General features: G+C 42.3%; 1 protein-coding gene across 4 annotated transcripts; it reads left to right on the top strand.

Moving 5' to 3' along the window:
- Positions 1–459: 459 nt before the first annotated feature.
- Positions 460–20,367, top strand: tpd52 (tumor protein D52). 4 transcript variants are annotated; one of them, XM_026155779.2, is made up of 7 exons: positions 460–617; positions 13,474–13,604; positions 14,388–14,536; positions 14,998–15,099; positions 16,497–16,538; positions 17,357–17,405; positions 18,415–20,367. In XM_026155779.2, exons 1-7 carry the CDS (start codon positions 599–601, stop codon positions 18,538–18,540), a joined length of 618 nt encoding a protein of 205 aa, XP_026011564.2. In that variant the 5' UTR covers positions 460–598; the 3' UTR covers positions 18,541–20,367. The 4 variants fall into 4 exon arrangements, with proteins under 4 accessions (XP_026011564.2, XP_080152717.1, XP_026011562.2 ...); XM_026155777.2 differs by lacking the exon at positions 460–617 and adding an exon at positions 8,636–9,147; XM_080296591.1 differs by lacking the exon at positions 16,497–16,538.
- The last annotated feature ends 884 nt before the right edge of the window (positions 20,368–21,251 follow it).

Here is a 21,251-nt window from a genome sequence, read left to right as displayed (position 1 = left end):
AACTAATATTTAAGGCAGCCATGATAAAAATTGATATTGATATATAATTTCATTCTTCCTGTATATGCTGGAGTTACATGATGTGGAGCAGCGGTATTTTCCTCACTATTAGTATTAAAAATAAAATGATAATGATTTAAAAGCCCGATTTAACTGGCTTTTCTTTAAACTGATTTAACTGGCACCAGAAGCAACAGGTTTGCATGTGTCATAGTCTTCTTCGCATTTTACCTGACACTGTATCTGTAAGAAAAAATAAAACAACATATATATACTACTACACTATTGCAGATATATATACATTTTACATATACATACTCTTGTTGTACAGTAAAAAACAAACAAACAAACAAACAAAACAGAAACACAAGTAATGACGTGTCCTTGTTGCGCAGCTTTGCATTGTTGTTGGGCTAAAACTTGATCCACGTGCTTGCTTCTGTTTACACTGCTGCGTGCTGACGTCACCGCGAACCCCACCCCGCACGGCGGGCTGCCTGGCAACATGAGGCAGAGAACAGGAAGACCCACAGCAGGAAAGTGAACAACCTGAGGACCCTGAGTAGAAATCGACGAGAAACAACGCTTTGGACGGACAATGGAGGATGCAGACAAAGGTAATTAAATCATCGACGCGTGCCAGTGTCGTAATAGATGTTTTAAAACTACTTTTTCCTTAGAGAAAAGTTAGCGGACTAGCTAACTTTGTGCTGTGACTCAAGTTAGTTCGTTGAGAGCATATGCTACCTCTCGCCATACGAATAAAGTGAGTTATTTTTGCGACGGACAACAGTTTGAAGAATTTGAATAAGAAAATAACTTTTTTTCAGCAGCACCACTGCAACAGATTTCTAGAAAAATGACACGGAAGTGCGGTGTCACGCCACAATTTGTTTTTTAACCACCCATTAACCTATTAGGTGAAACCATAAACGCACATTTCAGTTTTTGTGTGAGTTAAAAACCTTGACAGGCAGTGAAGAAAAGCAGTAAAACACTAGTCAACAACATATTTTGTAACTGACGGCGTAGCCTGTAAAAATGGGTTACACCTGTTTGACAGCTCACTGCTATAACTAGTTCAGACAAGTCACGCTGTGCTCTTATGCTCTTTCAAATGGTTTTTTACACTGAAAAAAAAGTTTTATTTTGAAATTTACGAACACTTATTCTGTGCCAAAGTGGTTGTGAGTTGTGGGTTTTGCTGATTTTTCTCGTGCCAAACTATAGCACAGTTCAGTTAACCACAGGTATCCTACCTGCATTTCTGTCTTTCACCTCGTTACTCTTCCTGCACGTTTGCTTTCCTATCAAGCAGCTGTTCTGCTCTCTTATGTACTTAAACACAACTGCTCCTGTCTCAAGTCCATATGTCTTTGCTGGAGTACAGAAAAGTCCACATTTGCACACAAAAAAGCTTGTATGTCCAACTTTTTGTGATTTTACTCATAAACAGCATGATCCATTCTTCTCTGATCTTTGTGTTATTTTATTCTACTTCATTTGCACTAAAGTGTTTGTGGAAAGAAGCAAAGCATCTGAGTTTTATTTGTTCATTTAAAATGTCATGTTGGAATTTTTGACCAAATTTCCCTGCAGCACAAACAGCCTTCACCCTCCTCTGGGTTCTCAAAAGTAATTTTCTGATGGTTGAAAGTTGTTTTGTGTGGGGGTTTTTTTTGTTTTTTTTCCCCTTCTTCTTCTTCTTCTTCTTCCCTTTTTAATAACGCAGAGCGAGAAAGCCAGAACAAATGTTGCGTATGAACACCAGAATTATTGATGTAACTGGTTCCTGATTGATAATTTGTGCTTCTCCATATCAGAAGAAATGAGGTGTGTTTCTGCATCACTTTCTGTGTTGCTGCCAGTGGACACAATAGAAAAGAATGCTTTACTTGGCTTTAAATGCCACGCTTGTGAAGCCCATTCCTGAATTAGAGTTGCAGGTCCTGAACACATCCTTAAGTAAATGGTATCTTAGTAACTGTTTGATCTGGGTTCTCTTTGCTCATAAAGGTTTCTTGTGGTATGCTTTGGAGGGTTTTCCCTTCCCACATGACATGTTTTTTCACTGTGTGCGTGCGGCGGATGCACCAGTTAGATATCTTGTCTTTTAGTGGTTTTATAAGTCATTGCATGTGACCTTAAAAAACACAGTTTGAAAAAAGGTGAATGCCAGATTTCTTTTAAGGCCGTGCACACTTGCACTACAGGCTATTGTTCATCAAAATCGCAATAACACAGGCCTGTACCACAAGTAATCACAAGAAAGTGAAATTGCATAGTTATCAGATAAAGGGGAAACTCTTTGCCAATCTCTAACTTTACTGCAGCCTTGAGGTGGTGTCTGTTTACCTCTCTAGGCAGCAAAAGTAAATGATCTGCCTCTCGAGATGTAATTTTATCACCTTAAATATCATCATAGGAACTGCTGTGCTCTCTGAATTTATAGTCGCACTGCTGTACAGGCAGCCAAGTTTGTTTCAAGGTCAGACTTTTGGTATGGTAGCTGTATTTTACTACCATCTGTACCTGCATCCTCCTCGTAGAAGTTGAGACCGCTCAGTGACAAGTATTTGCTTGCTTCAATACAATAATCTCCCTTTACGTTATTTATTTATGTATTTATTTTAAGGGAGGGTTTCATAGGTTAGATGTTTCAATCCTTTGACAGTAATTCAGGTAAAGCATTTGCAAATAACTTGGTGAACAGGTTTTTTGCAGGACCAAGGTCGGAGAGTGCTCTGACTGGTGCCTCTCAAAGGAGTCTGCTCTCCCCTGATTGTGTGTCTCTGTGCAGATGATCTTTGGATAACAAACTTGTCTGTTTGTGTCCTCCCTTTTTCTTGCAGTATAATGTTATTTTTTCCATAGTGAATGTTTTTTTCCCCTTAAACTCAGGTTCAGTGAAATCTGTGGTTGACTCAGATGTGCCTTATGATCTTGTTAATCTTGATTTGTTCATCAACATTTGTAGAGCTTGAATAGACTACAAAGAGGTTATTGGTACTCTGATAGATGCCTGAACCTAAACGCCTTCTCACTCAGTCATATTGTTCCAGGTCAATGTCAAGGACTGTAGAAAGTTTTTGTACTCCAGACTAACTTTTATTGTTGTTTTGAATGTTGCCTGTTTCATTTTCTGCATACAAGCTTGTGGCTTGAATCAGTTCAGAAAGGACGTGGTCAGGTTCACCAGCCCGTGTTGTTTTTCAGCTACCGGTCTAATGAGATTGATCAGGAGCAGAAGCCAACATTTTTTGGCGTTATTAGATTTCTGCGATGCACAACTGTCTGCTTTCAGCTGTCAGAGGAAGTCTCTCACAAACAACATCCCCACCCCAGTAATGTAGATCCGGTCGTTTGAGCTGGAAATACATTCAGCACAGCCAAATCACACTTTAAAAGCTGCAAACACTGCATGTGTTTATGTAAAGGTTTGCTATGATTTTTTTCAGTCATGCCAATAAATGTCATATTGGGCTACAAGCTGTGTCAGTCTGGGCTGGACCTCCCATTTAGTGAAAACCAGATGTGTGTTTACCAAAACCATTAGTATTTGAAGTCTACTCAGAAATACACCTGTCAGCAGTCATGGCTGTCGTAGATCATTTTCAAAGGACTTTTGGAAGGGTTTGATGTATGCGAGAAGCTGTAGCCTTGAAAGCTGTAACTTTGAACGTTGGTGTCGCCAGGTTTGCACATTTCATTTCAAAGATTAAAGGGAACACCAGCTGTCTATTTGAAAACTTTGTATGTGGACCTGATAGTTGCCTGAAAGAAAACGTTGGCAAATATGGTATAAGATGCTTTATGCTGATCCAAAAAGTCTGAAGTTTGAGAGAATACTCAGGCAAAGGTGCTTTTAACCTAAATATATACATCACAATGCAATGCATTTAATATTTATCTGAATTGTTTGACATTTCAGCAGTAAAATGCAGTGATCAGGCTCTGTTAAACTGAACGAAAAAGAAACTCAAAGGTCAATAAATTCCACTACTTTCAGTACAGCTTTATGGAGAATTTTTCACCGACTTGTGAGATTTGGCCAAGCAGCACTCTCACCTGCCTGGTAGTTTATTTTCCAGTGAAAGACTGCAGACAGAAACTTTGATAAACTATTTAAAAGAAAGTTCAGTAGAGATATAAATTATTACTCCCAATTAACCAAAAGTTCTTTTTTATTTCAGGTTACTTCTGTCCCTGCTTTCATTATCTTTTAATCGGTACCTTACATGACAGTAGAAGGTTTGGCAGACCCTTTTTTCCTGTCCGATACCTGCTGTTTTCATCTAAACTCCATCACTTCAGTTATTTAAGGTTTTGTAACACAATCAGGGAAAAAACGTAAACTTTTAGCGTTTATTGGTATCATCTAAGATGTATAATGACTTCAGAAAGTTTTGGTTTCATTACTTTTTTAATGTCCTGTACTACCGTGCTGCTCTATACACCATGTCCTGTATTTGTAGTGCAAATAGAGTAAGATGGTGAATCTGTTTTGGAAGTAGGCCACACAACAACAGCTTTCCAATCTGTTGCCATACATTAGACCTTGTATTTGGAGAAACAACCCATTTTTAGTGTTTACCGTTGTTTGAAGGATGAGAGGATTGACACCCTTTTCCAGTTTGAATGGTTCATGTACAGTTGTGTTCTGGGTCGGTTAGCTGTTTCCAGTTGTGCGCTAACCATCTGCAAGCAGCTGCTTCACATTTAAGCAACAGATCGAGAGGAGATTTTTTTCCCCCAGCCTGTCAGACTAACTTTAATCAGCTTTCATCTCCATGTTTGTCTTAAGTCGTGTAGCCAAGAGTCTAGATTGAATGCACATGTACGGTATCGGTGTCCATCTGAGGTATAGCCACTTCCCATCATGCACATCTCATGCTTTGTGGGCCTAGTTAAAGTATCCACAGTTATCCATGTCTCATGATTCCTGTTTAGGCTAATCGTGTGACAGGCCCTGCTTTGAATAGTAAGGTAATTGATCGTGCGCTGTGCTTCATTAGCCGCTCTAAAATGGCTGTTTGTTTGTGTTTACGGTCACAGTCGCGGCAGGGGTTGATTTGTGTTTCTGTTTGTCTTATAAATCAAATGGGATGTTTTAATGGCATGAACTTATTCTGTGAAAATGTCTGATTTGTGACCTTGACTTTCATCATTTTTAATAATATAGCTATACAAGCGTACTGGTTTGTGTGCACGTGTGTCTGTGTACGTTGTTTTAACAAGTATCACATGGATTAGGGGCTCCACTGATCAGGAGGGAGTTATGTTGAGTTCATCATGTTGGGAGGCCTGTCCAGTCTAGCTGAGAGAGATACTGTTTGCGAAGATAGAAAAATGAGTGTGCTGGTTTGATCCGTTTCAGTACAGAAGGATTCTTGTAGAAAAGTATTTGTGCTTGCATCTTAACGAGGACCTCTTGTATTCATATTTACCTCTATATTTGTATTCTGAGACTTCCCAGTTTAAGAAAAAAAAAATTTCTGCTAAACCGAACCCTCATAGAGGCTTTCAGCTCATTCTGCCTGAAACAATCACTTTCAGCTCTTTCACATTTCCTTCTGATTACCCGTCCCTTGTCTGGCTTCCACAAAGTGAACCACAAAGTCTTTGTGAACACTACTTCCTCTTTTTGGGAGTATGCAAAGTCACAAAAACAAACCTGCCGAGGGACATAATTTCTTATTGTTTATGTTGTGGCTGACTTGTGGGGAATGTCATAAAATGCCAGTTGAGAGGGGAAAATATCTGTTGTCAGGAAATCCCAAAGTTACAGAAACCAGAGAAATATTACCTGCAGCCGCCAAGCGAATGTGTAATGACTCTCAGCACTGGAGGCTGTTTGTATGCTGGAGTACTTGAAAGAAGTGCCAGTAATACTAATCATTTAGACTGTTTTAAGAGAATGTGTTCGTACATTTACTGAGACGTTTATATTGGACTGTTGTTTGCACGTTGAGGCTTGATAGTTTGCCGTGAGCGACTGCAAACGCATTACTTCTGGGTTGACCTTGCTAAATAGAAAAGCTGTGTTGTGGAGCCTGTCTAGTGTAGCTGTAGTGTTATGCTATTTAGCCTTATATGACCAACAACTTGTTTTACAGACTTGTCATGTGTACTGTAGGGTTTGCTGTTACATTGAAACTCATCATCTCCCTTTCACCATCATTGTAATACCTCTGCTGCCATGGTGGGGGTTCTTTGATACTGAGTTACTCTTAGTCACCTGTTTTCCTCAAATGGAAAAAATGAACATGTTCATCACTTGGATGTACAGTTAAGTAGAAAAATAAGTAAGTCCCATTAAGATTATCGGCTTTTTCCACATTTCAGCTGGTTGGCATGTTTATGTCTTTGAAACATTGCTTACAGTTGAAAATGAGATCAGACCATAACTATGACCTGCTTATTCAGCAAGTGCTGTGTTTTTTATTTGTATTTTTCCTTTTTAAGGTGTGGGATGCCATCAGACCAAGAGCTTTAGGAAAAAAAAAATCTGGATTTGTTTTAGTCTGATGAGGATTTAAATAGGATCTCCAAATAGTTTGAAAGTGGAAAACGTGTCACTACTGCTGGTGCAGATTTCAACTGTTTTCCTATCTGCCCAACCAAACAGCAGACCAACCAAAAAACATCACCACAGTGTCTGCAGGTAGCTCAAAGCGCGTTCATCTACAGTGAGAACGAGAGGGCAAACATTCACATGGGAGGCTTTCCCACAAACCAGCCTTTGACTCTAAGAAGGCAGAATTTGAGTTTCCTTGTGAACATGCAGGAAACGGATCAGGCCTGTGGATTAAAAGGCGCAGAAGAACAGCATTGCAGAAGAACCTCGTATCTTACAGTAAGGTGCAAAATGTTGATTTGCTTTGCTGCCTCAGAAACTGAGCAACTCGATGAGTTCGATCTAATATCAAAGACTTTTTCTTTTTTTTTTCAATAAGAGTTTCCTTGCTGTGTTTAACTTTATCCACAGGTACTGATTTAAAGAGACTCGAATGTTGAGTTGTGCAAAATATGTAGGAGGAAAAAATGTCAACTTTTTTTTTGACTCTAGTTAATCGTGGAATTTGTCCCCTAGTGTTTCAATACTTTCAGGAGAGCACCGCTCCTTCTCTCTAAATGTAAGGCATTTCCTGGAGAGGATCAAGCAGACATGCACGTCTGGCTTTCTGCACAGAAGAATGGTGGCTGCACAGGCCTGAAGGGAGCTCGTGATTTATGTACATAGTTTTTAAATTCTCCCTGTGAACATTTCTGTACTAATGTGCTAATTTTCCCCGCAGCGATACCTTTGCAGAGTTTAAATCTTTACCACTTCAATTTTAATGCTGCTCGATACCGGTGCTGCAGCACATCTTTCCAAAGTTATCGAGTAATTTTAGGGCAATTTTACATCCGTAGTTGAGTCTGCTGGTATTACTTATTATACATCAGGGAAGAAATAAAAAATCATAAATCTACTGAAGCGTTTTGGGCTTTCCCCAAAGGAAAATCATCAGGGTAGTAATTGAAATATATTTGAATGCATTTCTTTAAAGAGGGGTTTGATATAACCCTTTCTGTTTTCCCTGTGATTGCCTGGATAGCCCCCCCCCCCCCCCCCCCCCCTGCACATTTGCTTAAATATAAAATACATTTTTGATTATTAAATGTCCAGACCTAACAGGAAAGCCTTCGTCTGACACGCCTGTTAACTAAAGGTAAATTACTAGGTGGGTAACTGAGCTGATAACCCCCAGACCTCAGTTTCAAACCAGTAAAAACTCAGTATATGATCTTGCTTTGAGTCGGCTTCACTCTGTTTAAACTAGCCGATGTTTGTTTTGTACCTCCTTCCACAATGCTCTCGAGCTCTTTCAGGGATTCTGTCTGTTCACCGTCATAAAACTTGTGCTGCTTTTTCCTTTTCAACGCAACCTTGAAAGCTTCAGTGTCTAATATGTTGCCATCTACGCTGCTTTTTGCACATTTGATTGAAATGTGACAAGGATTGCACTTATGTTTTCCTCTCTTTGTGCAGCCTAAATACCTGCTTTATGTCACAGCTCTGTGCCGTGTCGTAATGCAAAAGAAAAAGTCTGCTTTCAGGCGAGGAAAAGCTCGATTAAAAGAGTTTGTTTTCATGTGATGAAGGTCTTGCATTACAGGAGCTTTCTAGTTCAGAGAATGCCATTGTGGCAAGCAGTTTGTGTGAGTACACAATCTAGCACTTGTTCCCTCTACCACTTCGCGTAGCCTCTGGCACCCTCTCTTCTCCTTTCTAGCTGACTAGCATTACCGCTGCTTCAAGCTGGACTGTCCACCCTGGATTAGAGCTTTGCTGTAATCTGGGACACTGCAGATTATGCTTTTCATCTAATGCGCCCCCACACAATCACATCGCATGACCGGCCCACACAAATGGGGTCGCTCTCATGTCCTCCTCGATTGACAGGCTGGGAAGCGAGGGAGGGCGGGAACTGGCGGCGGAACCCGAGAGTATTGGAACAGGAGTACCGTGCGGTATCGCAACAGCAGCTAGGCACACAAAAATGACAGCGATGGCGCTCACGGTCTGCGGGATGGACTAAGAACTGACCTTTGGGATTATAGTGGAGAGGAAGTGGGAGGGTGTGTTTTTTGTGTGTCTGTGTGTGTGAGCCGGCTACAACAGCTGCTTGAGGGGACAGGTAACTTATTAACAGCAAGACAGGAGCAAAGGGCTCACTACACCTTGGCCCAAAACAGAAACCGATATTTAGAAATTGGCATCACTGTAGTCACTCTCACCTTGTGACTACCTGAGGGCCGATACAAAACCTCCTTCCTTGTGCATGCACACACTTGGACACTCGAGTGTGTCTCCGCATGTCTAGTAAAGAAGGAAACGGACACAAGCAGCACGCGCCTGGGTCACATGCAAACAATCAGCAATAAGCACTCGGCTGGCTCTGCTTAGGTAGTGCTGGTAAAAAGGAGGTGGTAGTCGCTCCGGCCGGCAACACGCTGAGAGCTGTAAAGAATAAAGCATGGACCCTCTGGAGGAATACCGCTCTCCGTTTGACTTTGAACAAGGAGTCAACACCAGCTATCTCTACCTCTCCCCAGCCTTAAGCGACACACCGCCCAGCTCGCCAGCTGTCAAAACCAGAGGTAATCACAAGGAGAGAAGGGAGAGGCCGAGTGAAGGGTGTGTGTTTTTTGCGTGTGTGTGTGTGTGTGCGCTTGCTGGATAAAAAGACAAAACATGGGTTTGGTTCATTGAACAGGAAGAATTTGGGGTGGGGGCACAAACTGGAGGGGGAGGGAACAAATGATGATTGTCGGCGATGCGTATGACAGCATTCTCTCAATTTAGATGTTTCTAGATCTCAGACAGTGTTGATTTCAGACCATCATAACTCTTTAAACTTCAGTCATAATTATGCTGCTGTACCACACGGCGCGCCGCGTTTTCCTTCTTTTTCCTAGAAATGTAGAAAATAAGGATGCAATGACTGTAAAACTGTCCGTTTTTCTGTTTTGGGGAAAAAGAGAAGTATTCGCTGCAGTAGTTTAAAGTTTTTCAGCTCTTTATCACGCTGTCTTTGAACATTTATCCAATTGAGTTAGATATAAACAGAAAAAGACAGAACAAGACGTACACAGTTTGTACCATAAGTTATTGGGTGACATTTTTGCAACGTCCAGTACAGACTGTCCATATCGAGTTATGCTTTGATTTTGTCTCATTTTTACAATTAAGCCTTTCCAACGAGTTCTCACAGGCAGCAGTGTTCATCATCTGTTCCCCAACCATCATTCCTCCCATTACAGACTCATTCAGCTGCGGTAGGAACCTCCTGTTGTCATGGTACCTGGGTCTGTGAGCCAGGATTTCAAGTTTTGTGTGAATTCATTATTCTTTCCTTTGCGTCATGAAGATGATTAAGAGTTTTAGTTTTGTACGGTTTAGTCTTGAGTTTGGTTCTTTCTAGAGTCTCTGAGTCTGATATTAGTTTCCTTTCATGCCTCGTCCCTGTGTTCTGTCCTCGGTGTCTCCTGTGGATGTCAGTCTTGTTGTCATGTCCCGTTGGTCATAGTCTGCGTCTCTATGTTCTGTCTCCTGTACCTGTTTCCACGTTCTTTGTCTCCCCACTCTGCCACGTGCTTCCGTGTCCGTTTACCTCCTGTCCTACTGTCAAGCTTTCATGTCCTCGTCTGGGTCGCCATGTGTATGTCACTTCCTGTTTTATTTTGACGGTGCCTCGTCTCATGTGTGTTATGCTCAGTTTTGCTTCTCCTGTTCTGTTACTCAGATTAGTTCCAGCTGTGTTTCCACCTGTTGTCACCTGTTGTTGTGAATTCAATTCCTCATCTTCCTCTGTTCCTTGCCACGACCCTGGCTGTGTGCGCGCTCCATGTGTCTTAGTGTTCCCAGGTCCTCGTAGTTTCTGTTCATGCTGAGGTTTTTATGCCTCATGTTCTTTAACGCTAGCACTGTTGAAAGTTGCAAATAACACAGAATGGGTTTAGTGCCTCGACGCAGCTGGATGCTTCTTTTAATACAAGCTCTAATTCTAAGTATTTCCTTAAGAGGAGAGTTTTGATTGTAGGTATCCGGATCGCTGACTGTCACATTTCCTGTTGTGTTCGCTTGCGTGTTTGTTTACATAATAAGGTGGCCAATATTTTAGGCACCACAATGTCAGAGAAAATCGCACGTATCAGTCAAGTTGCCGCTTTTATATTAAATGTCATCATTTTACCCTGCTGAGCATTTATGCTAAATTTCCTTCTAATTGGTTATGGTTGACAGTGTGCTCGATGACCTTTAACCTTTGACTACCAGTATTAATTCACTCTTGAGTCCAATTAAATCTCTGTGTAAATTTGATGAAATTTCCATGAGGCGTTTGAGGTAGGTCGTATTTATGAGAATAAGTTTGACAGAGAGAGAGAGATGGAAAATCTTAAAGGATGTTCCTCGTCATGTTGGGAGCTGTTTGTGTGCAGACACACACACAAAAGTGTGTAAGGATTGAGGTTGATATAACTCAAATGAGACAATAGAGCCCATTAAGGTGAACAAATAGCTTCCTATGCACACTGTCATTCTTATCTTATTCTTTCGTAACATTCTGGTTGTGTAATACAACTTTATTGATTTCCATGTTTATTGGTGTGTCGTCTGGCCCTTTATGAAAGCTGCATTAGCGTGGTTACCGCTATCCGATGACTAGGCGACCTCGCTGCTTATCGCTTATCACAGGAAAAGAGGGACAATCAAAAAGCTCGTGGTCTCTATTTAAGTGCACGTCTTCGTCGTTGCTACAGTACTGACAGACACACAGTTGGGTGCTCATAGGGCAGGATTGTTAAGAGGAAATGAACTCAAACCATAGAGGTTGGGCAGGGATGTGGGTGAGTATGCAGTTTGATGTCGCAAGCCAAACTTCTGCCTACACTCGCATATAAACTTCTCTATTTGTTTCTCTCTCTGACTCTCCCTTTGTTTCTTTTTTTTTCCCTCTCATGCTCTTAGCACCTACTGATGGAAACACACCTACAAGACATTTACAGAGGTGCCCAGAATTTTACATAACCCGATGTGCTTGAAGAAAATGAGTTCCTGAGCAACATATTGTAGGTTATCAAAACATTATGTGTACTAAAATTTACAAAAAAAGGGTGGTGTCTTATTTTTTTCTTTATCTGGCTGAAGCACAGCCGTTATAACAGGAAGTGTCTTTTGCAAAATTGTGATGTTGTAGTACGCAGGTTTGTCTGCATATATGGTGTCAGTGCTGTATCACTAGTAGAAAGAAGAGGGGGGTAAATTCAAAAGAGAGTGGAAAAGCGCTTAAGGGCAGATGAAGTGAAACACCCCACAGGAACAGAGGGGGTGGTTTCAGGACTGAGGGCTAAATGAGAATTTCCTCTGTGGTTCTTTTTGCCTGATTACCATAATGCCCATCTCCGTTTCCTCGTCGAAACGATTTGCCTCGGATTCACTTCTCTCGCCAAAGCGTGTTTTGACATATAAATATTTGCACTTGCGAGGTGTCCAATCCGCTCGCCTTGTCCCCTGGCGTTAATTAAATGTAAAAGGAGAAGCAATTAATGGCACAGCTCCCTCAGCTCGTGATAATAATGTGTGTTTTGAAGGCAGAGGAACGTTATTTCATTAACGGCTCTCCAGACGGCGTGAGGCAATCCCGCTGTCTTTGTGGGAGTGTGCACTGCTAGATTTATGTGATTTTTTTTTTTTTTTCTCCTCTTTTTTTCTGTCTCCGTCTCACGTCTTCACAGTGGTCCGCATTGAAAGAGAGAAAGGGTGTCCTCAGTATTTGGAATGAAGTGGGAGGAGGAGGCTGGAGATAAAGATGTATTTCAAGTACCATTCCTTTTGGCGAGATTGCGCGTTTCACCGCAGCTTCCGTGTGGAAACAAAATATATCACCGGCTAAAATGATGTTGTGCGTTTTGCTGTTTATGCCAAATCCTGACCCCAGCTGGGTGACAGCTTAGTCACTGAGAGGAACATTTCCTATATTCATGCAGTGAACAGGTCAAAATATAATGATTGGCTGCTTACGCGACCACCTTCAAATGCACTTTTTCTTTTTAAATCCTGAATAATAATAAGCAGCTGCAAATACACAGAAGCTGCACCTGATGTCTTCATTTCACTCTTGCACTATTACATATATTTCACTGTTATTACATAATTATTACAACCCCAGTCTGCTGAGAAAATTGCACATGGCCAAATTCTCTTACTCGTTAGGTTGAGCCAACGCTTTAATGAAACTTACACTCTTCTCTGTTTTGTGTGATGGTTCTGCCTCCACGCTGAGGTAACAACACTGTATGTGTATGAAGTTCACTCCAGCAGTTCCTTTTTCTTGTATTCTTCCCCTCACACTGAGTTATTCAGCTCTGGGGTTTCCCCTTTTTCCTTTATTTTTATTTTTTTCATACTCTCCTATTTTGGGTTTTGCGTCTATACTTTAACTTCCTTGAAATAATTTGACTAGATACCAAAAAAAAAAAAAAAGACCTCAGGGAGAGATTTTTGTTTCCCCTATTCCAGCTCACTTCTGGCCCAGAACATCCTTATTGGGTGTCGTACTTTTGTTTCACAGATCCCAACAACTCCTCCTCTCACACCGTCTGAGCCGAGGATATCTCCATCTAGAAAGTTTTTTGTATTATTGATGCGCTCTTGTTCCTGCTGAGCACAGCTCTGTCAGAGTCATCAACATCCAAGACAAGCTTGTACTCTATATGCCGTGTGTGTGTGTGAGGGAGATGGTATAGCTGGTCTGTGCAGGAAGAATTGTGGAAAGCTTCACTCCTTAATCTCTGTCACATGTTAAATCACCAGACATGTCTGTTTATCTTTAAAAAGAGATCACTTCATTAAATTTTGCACTTCTTGCTGAGTCAAAAACATTGTTTTCTTTTCTTTCTTTCTTTTCTTTTTTTACCTCCCAGGTTCCCAGGGCCATCCGGACTCGGCCCCAGAGGTGGGAGAGGATGCAGTGACGTCTGTTGGCGCTGCGTCCTCAACAACGCCCGACTTGACAGAGGAAGAGCGTCAGGAGCTGCAGGAGGAGCTGGCTAAGGTCAGGAGGGGTCAAAGATTTAATAGAAGAGATGTTGGTCTGAGCGAGGTAAACATTCACGCTCCCAGTTTGGGATAATCAGTTAACCTGACAGGATGGACTGTGGGAGGAAGCCAGAGTACCCAGAGAGAGCCCACGCATGGGGGAACATGCCATGCTCTTTAACCACTGAGAAGCTAAGTTCAGGCCTTTTCACTTAAAAAACGGTTCACAGCTATTTAAAACAGCTGAATGTTGTTGCTCCAGGACCTCACCTGGTGGCGCGTGTGACCCGTGTACTAACGGCTCGGTCCTCTCTGCAGCTGCCTGGGTTCGATTCAGCCTCAGGGCCTTTGCTGCGGCCTGTCACCCGCCCTCTCTGGCTCCATGCTGTCCTGTCCGCCTCTATCAGATAAAGGCTAAAAGGCTCAAATAATAATTTTTTTTTTAACGAGTTATTTGGAGAACAGTCATTCTGTTCAGTCGATTTAAAGTATTTTGATCAAACGGCTCATTTGTCGAATGTATTTACTGCGGATTTAATGAGATAATTTGTATTTGTAACAGCAGAACGTTGGTGTTTGTGGGGACTGGCTCCAAATAAATTTGAAATGTCGCCACGGTCATGCGGTTAAACAATGGTGGAGTTTTATGACCTGGAAAAAATGTGTTTTGAATTTGGGTCTTTTTATAATGGCAAATACTGGATGAGCCAGACTTTACATGTTGGGGTACAGATTTATATGTAGAATCAAATATGACGTCTGTGTGTGTGTGTGTGTGTGTGTGTGTGTGTGTGTGTAGGTCGAAGATGAGATCCAGACTCTGTCCCAGGTGCTGGCATCCAAAGACAAGCGGCTGGCTGAAATTAAGAGGAAGCTGGGCATCACTCCTCTTAATGAGCTGAAACAGAACATCACCAAAACCTGGCAGGAGGTCACTACCTCCACTGCGTAAGTACTGAGCTGCGCACTTTTCACGATGCCTTCATGTCAGCCGGCTGAAAGCGTTTGCTAAAGACTTTTTGTAGTATTTTTGTCCTTTTCCCATCCTGATCGAGAGCTTTCTTATGCATCAACCCTGCACGTTTTCTCTAATTGCTCTGAAAATACGGATAACTGTCAGCGCTGTGGAGAAAACGCTCTTTTTGCGCTGAACGAGAAAGCTGTCAGTGCTCCTGACAGGCTGCCTGTGGCCTGTTTGAAATGGTTCGATGGGATTCACATTGAAGGAAATGAGCAGCATTCTGATGCTCTCCGGCTTTTCTTTAAAATGAAAAAGACACTGAAGTTTACTTCTGACCTTCACGTGTCTCTTCCGGCTTTGATCCTTCAGTCTCTTTTCATCACACTCATATCCTTTTTTTTTTTTTTTTTGGCCGCCCATCACTCCTCTTTCTCTCTCTCTGTTTCAGCTATAGGAGGACTTCTGAAACTCTGTCTCAGGCGAGTCTGAAGGCTACAGCAGCTTTCACAAATATGGGCTCAGCCATCACCCGGAAGCTCGAGGATGTCAGGTGAGTCAGACGGGGAGATGTCAGCGAATCATATTTTGTAATCCTTTGAAAAGCCACAGTAAAAATGGCTCCGCTGTGCTGCACCTGTCCATCATATCACATGTGATAGAAATGTGTTCCTGTAGCGGGCTCTTTTCCTTCTGTCCTTCCTCAGCGTTTAAGAGACCACACTCCTGTCTTTCTTTACTAACCACTAACAAAACTCATTTTAACAAGATTCAGAGTCAGGACATGTTTTTAAGGTGACAACTTTAAAACTGGGGGCAGTGTGAGACTGCTCGCCTGCTTCCGTTCATAACGCACCCGCAGGCCCACATGAAACACATCTTTGTTTAAAGCATAAGCAGTGGCTTCCGTATCTCCTGTATATTCATATTCTGCCTTTCTTTGTGTTAAACAAATGAGAAATGTGCGATAATCAGCATAGAAGCAGCAGAAGTGTTAGTAACTTACAGCATTGCTTGGCTTTTGCAGGTCACACTATACGTCTAATAAAGTTAGGTAAGACTGCTCACTTATTTAAGGCCAGTTAAAGGAGAAATAAATCTTATTTTTCTTTTCATACCATCTTTGTGAAATGTGTTTGAATGTGGGACTGCAGAGGTCGTTCTTCTGATCGATTTCAATTTGCATGAATAACTTGGACATTTTCCTGCATGTTTTTTTTTTTTTTAAATCAAATTCTGCAGAATGAACTGAAATCAGCTGTGTTTTTATGCACTGATGTGTTTTATTCAAATCTAATTAGCCTGTTGCACCACTTTGACCAGCTTCTTATTAAAGGGCATATGTCCCGGTGGGTTAGGTGTCAAACTGTGCGTTCAGAGCACCAAACGCAGCACTTCCTGTGAATTATTCCTGATTAAACCCGGCTTTAAAAAAAAAAAGAAATCAACAGCAGATTGTTGCATTTGAGATGTATCTCTTGTTGATCCTCCCTCTCGTGTCTTAGTGTGTCTCCCCTCCCCTGTCATCCTTCTTCTCTCTGGATTACTGAGCCGCAAACAAGATTATTAGTCCTCTCAAAGCTGCAGTGTGCTGAGAAGAGCAGCCTCAAAGACTCCGGGCTGGTTGCCATGGGGGGGGGGGGCTACTGAGGGCCTGACAGGGGTCGTCAGGGTGTGTGTGTGTGTGCATGTGTTGTCCTTTTGTGTGTGCGTGGGTTTGATGACATGATACTCACCCATAACTCGCAGGATTAACACGTACCCGCTGTGTTAATACACAATCAATCTTAATTGGATAAAGTGGGATTTATAGGATTTATGCACTCGGTAGAATAAACGAGGGTTTGTGCTGTATGTTGTGCTCTCTCGCTCTGTGCACGCTCTGCTGCTGCTGTGCTAACATGACCACTAACACTTCCTTCTTTTCTCCTCAATAACGCTGTCGGATAGCGTAAAGTCATTGCAGCACTCGGCTAGCATGCCCGTCATGAGGTAAGAGAACCCGAACCAGTTCGTGTGAATGTTGGAGGCTGCTCAGTGTCTGTGGGCGGCAGTAGACAGACAGAAGAGCGTGTTTCCTGTTAAATAAAATAAGGCCTGACAGCGTACCCTAATAATACCGAGAGACCGCTGGTGAAAGCCACTTTATCTGCTATCAGTGAAGCTGCAGCTTTAATAATCTCGCTCCGCCAGGCCGCTGCTGTTTCGTCAGGCTCAGAGGTTTAACAGAAATCTAAAAAAAAAAGAAGAAGAAGAAAATATGAAGATGCAGGGAAACGCCCACCTGCACAAACTGCTCGCCTGGTTTTTGTTTTTCTGCACTTGGAAAGAATGTTCTGCCCTAAATATGGCTCTGCTTTCACAAAACCTGGACACACACACGTAACCAGGTTTTGAAAGAACTTTATTTCTTATTTGGTCTGTAAATATAATCAGAAATTTCTCCCGGTGAATCCGAAAGTTCAGCTCGAGAGCGCACACACACGAGAGGCTTTTCGGAAGACTGTCCTCTCGCCCTCTTCGCTCTGTATTCTCTTTGTGTGTTTGCATGAAAAACAAGCCCTCTTAGCACTTTCTCAGCTGAACAGAGAAGAATGGGGTCACTTTAGAAAATCCCGCATTGTGTGTATCGAGTATCAGATAACATGACCTTTAAAGGCTGTGCTTGCAGTGGGTGTCCTGCTCTATTTTCCTTTTGAAAGGAAGACGTGTCTGCATCTCGTCTGGGTGTGATTATGTTTGATAACTTCAGTCATCTTTTTTTTTTTCTCTCTCTCCTCTCTGTCTTCTGCCTTTTTTTCCTTTCACAGAAACGCACCAACCTTCAGGTCGTTTGAGGAGAAAGTAGAGACTCTGAAGGTAACGGCTGGATAAAGGACCTTGATGCCGTCTGCAGACGTGCCTGTGTGGATGTAGAATGGCTAGGAGTCAGAAACGCACCATTATTCTGCGCACAAACTGTATTCCACTGCATTTTGGCGTCACGCCGCAGTAATGAGGTCGCGTTCAGTTCGTCCTCTCTTTTCAGTGTTCGTGAAAAGAGGAATTCGGCTCTTAAATAACTTTTTAATCAAGATTTAAAGTGAGCCTTTGTGGCTTCTGAGAGCACGCGGTGTCCTTGGTTTCTTAGTTAGATCCATCTGTTGCTCCACGTGTCTGGTTTAAATAATAAAAATAAGATAGTGGATGTCAAAATGCTCAATTCGAGGCCTTAAAAACCAGTAAGTGATGTCAGATGCCCTCCCTGAATCAGTCCTGCCACTTATCCAGGCTTGGGCCCAGCACTAGCGGTACAGGAGCTTTATGAAGCTTTATTCAGTGTCCTTCATATCCTTAGTAGTGGAAGCTGTGACATTATTTGACTCATTCAGGTCACAAAAATGTTGTGCAATATAAGTTCCCTAGAAGATGTCAGTGACTGCAGGTAGCTGGATCCCAATTATCTCATCATCCCAATTAGTGACCCACTGTGCACTGGTCTAAGTTAGTGATGAGAAAAACACATTTCTGTGCTCTGGATGAGTCAGAAAATATCCCACCTTCCACTACAAAGGATATGAAGCACAGCTTCTGTGCACACTCACATAAAATGATCCCCCTGAGTGCCTCAAATCTGAGAAGTTGTCAGACGATGATCATAAAATGAGGGTTAAAAATATGCAGGGATTATAAAAATATAGCAGTAAAATGCAACATATTGCGTTAAATGTGACGAGTTTAATGCTGCAGAAAATCTTTGATCTTGGGATTTAGCGTGCAGAGCCGTAAAACAAACATTTTAAGTTGAGTTAATTATCTTAAAGCTGAGCGTGCTCTCAGTAATTCCATCAGAGTAAAACCTACGTTGTTTTCTTTCCTCCTGCCTCAGACCAAGATGACCCCATCACCATCCACCAGTGAGACCGGCATCCAGGACGGCGGGGATTCTCCAACCGCTGAGGCTTCACTCAATCAGCCAGACAACTCGCCCTCCCAGGAGGAGCCGATGCACTGAGAGGGCCTAACCACTCTTGAGCTCTCTCTGTCGACCCTCTAACCCCCCGGGCCATCTACACTCTCCCCCTAAACGCTGCGTGCCAGTTTCCCTTTATTGGAAACCAGTGACTCCCTCCCCCCCACACTCCCAGCCTTCCTTGTGATCTAATTGTCGGATCTTTTCTCATGACACGTGCTCTCACTTGTTAACCACCGCGGAAAGTGAAAGCATGGGATGGGCGCAGGCATGTGGTCTTTTGCTGTGTATCTTCGAGTCTCTTCAGGCTCACTGTGGGAGAAATCCTCCCTGCTGTGCCACTTTTCCTCTTCCCCTTCATCTTCTCCCTCTCGCACTCCTCATGCCTCTGCCTAACCTGCCAAACATGCTCCAATTTATCTTTTTTTTTTTCTGTAGAAACGTAACAGTTTTTGTGTTTTTGTGTTGTTGTTTTTCTTTTCTGGAGAGTAGAAAATTGCACAAAGTTTTCACTCGTTTATGAAGGATTTACACATTGGTATGTGACCCAGGCAGTTGTAGGCTCCTAGCTTCTGCATGGCCCTGTGTTATGTGTTAGTTGTTATTATTAGAAGCACTCGTTTGCTCCGCTTCCATTTCGGGGTCTTTTTAAGTTTACCTTGTTTTGGGCTTCTTTTTTTTTTTTCTTTAATTTTTCTTACAGCACGATTGCAAAGTAATTTAACACTGCGTTCAAAGAACAAATGTAAAAATGTATGCCTTTCAGTGTCATCGGGGTGTGACACCTGGTGCGAGTACTGTGGGTTAAATTAGTCAGTTTTTCCCAAGTGCAAACACCGACTCGAAAATAGGAATTTCAGAGCACAGGATGGGGGTGAAACACACACACAAAAAATTCCCCCCTTTCTTTGCCTTTGTGATGATGTTGTCAGAGAACGATCTCCACGCTCAGATAGTTACAGGAAAACTGCCAAGATCAGCGGAACAGAGATAGAGCAAACACAGCGTCAAGGTTCAGCCTTGACCCGAGGTGAAAGAGGGAAAAAAGAGCCAGAGTCAATATTTAAACACTTCATTGTTCCTGCGTGGGAGGTAACACCTAAACCTCCCCACACTGTGCGTGATAAAAGGCCTAGCAAGAGGATACTTCACTGATATGAAATAATATTGTAACAGAGAAGGTTTCCCTCCCTATTTTGAATATGCGCACTAAGCTTGACAGGCTTTTTCCTGCTTTTTGGGGGGAAGTTGCATAAATAATTGAAATTCTGGTGGTAGAGTTTTGGCATACTGCACAGGTACATACAGTATTGGGTAAAACAAATAAATGCTGCTTTCAGAGATCAATCACCATTTCTGAGTGTTGAAGGTAACTTAGTGGTGCATCTTCAGTGACCACTGTTTTCAGCTCACTATTGATCCTGCACATCCTAGAAACTATTGAACTGCTGAACAATGAATGAATCGAGTTGCGTGCTACCCACGGGTGACGATGGAGGCTCAATGAACCTCGAAGGGCGAACAGAGCCAGGGTGGAGTCAGCCAGGGCTTCCTCTGAGACGTGAGCGTAACTAAACTACTGATTTGTAACCCTTCCCCTCTTCTGGATGCACGACCAACCTTGTGCAAGTCTTCTCCTGCTGGTGGTCCAATCGTGCGTGTGATTCAGCTCGCCCTTCGCCGTTAACGTCGCCATGCAGACCAAGGGTCGGGAACACTGCTATCCAGCCATGAGCAAATTTGTTGCAGCCTTTTATCTGAGGCGCTTTTATTTGGAGTCGTTTACTCAACACACACACAAACACATTTGTTCATGAATGGAACCATGGAGACAAGAAATGCACTCTAATTAAAAGACTTTTGAAGTAACCTGACTCAGTGCTCATTGACTTTATGTGGGAGGAGTGGGGAGTCACTCAGGCAACATTGCTTACCCTACTGTGTTTATTCATTAGTTTCTATGACGTCATTTTACATTAAATACACAAATATTATAGAGGTGCAATACCTCAACTGAACACAAGAGGGCAGCCAAGATCAGAAGCTCTGCTTGTGGTGCTTTTACGTCTCAGTCCGGCCCAGACAGCCTGGAGCCTGCTGCTGAACTGACTCACAGTCATTACTGTTGCCTGACACAGTGAGGGGAGATGTAGGAGAAGTGAGGAAGTCAGAGGAGAGGATAGTTTGTAACCGGCTTCTAAATATATATAAACAGCAGTTTCAGTGACACTGGAGTTGTAAAAAGTTGAAAATACTGATCTGATCAGCGTTTAAATCAGACCTGAAGTCTGGGCTACAGCAGCGGTAAAATGAGAAGTATAAATTTAGAGTTGACTGCAATAATATGACTAACAAAGCAGTTGGTATTCGTATTTGATTGTTATTCCTACCACAGTACTGTGCAAAAGTCTCGAGTCACCCCTCATTTCTTTATATTTTGCTTCCAAGGAGCCAGACTTTCTTGTAAAGTGGTCTCGAGCAATAGTTCTCCAGGCTTTCAAAGGTTTTCTTTACACGTTGGCTGTTTTTTGTTTGTTTTTTTTCACTCATTTTCAATCCAGTCCTCATGCCTGACCGTTTTCAGAGAAATATTTGTTTAAGCTACGTAAAACTGACCCAAGTCCACATAAAATATGGATGAAGCAATATTCAGTGTACAGACAACTTTGTAAAGAAGTTTAAATTGTATCTTTACACATTTTGTCACCAGCAGCTGGCTACAAAGACTTATTTGCTCCAATTTCTTTAGTGGA

This window comes from Astatotilapia calliptera, chromosome 22 (assembly GCF_964374335.1).
Source record: "Astatotilapia calliptera chromosome 22, fAstCal68.1, whole genome shotgun sequence".
Lineage (NCBI taxonomy): Eukaryota > Metazoa > Chordata > Actinopteri > Cichliformes > Cichlidae > Astatotilapia > Astatotilapia calliptera.
This window is presented reverse-complemented; position numbering and strand designations above follow the sequence as displayed.

Excerpts from the sequence above, each read along its gene's own strand:
- tpd52 (XM_026155777.2), top strand. The coding sequence starts at position 9,024 with ATGGACCCTCTGGAGGAATACCGCTCTCCGTTTGACTTTGAACAAGGA. Across the intron at positions 13,605-14,387 it reads TGCAGGAGGAGCTGGCTAAG|GTCGAAGATGAGATCCAGAC; the intron begins GTCAGGAGGGGT and ends GTGTGTGTGTAG. Across the intron at positions 17,406-18,414 it reads AGAAAGTAGAGACTCTGAAG|ACCAAGATGACCCCATCACC; the intron begins GTAACGGCTGGA and ends CTCCTGCCTCAG.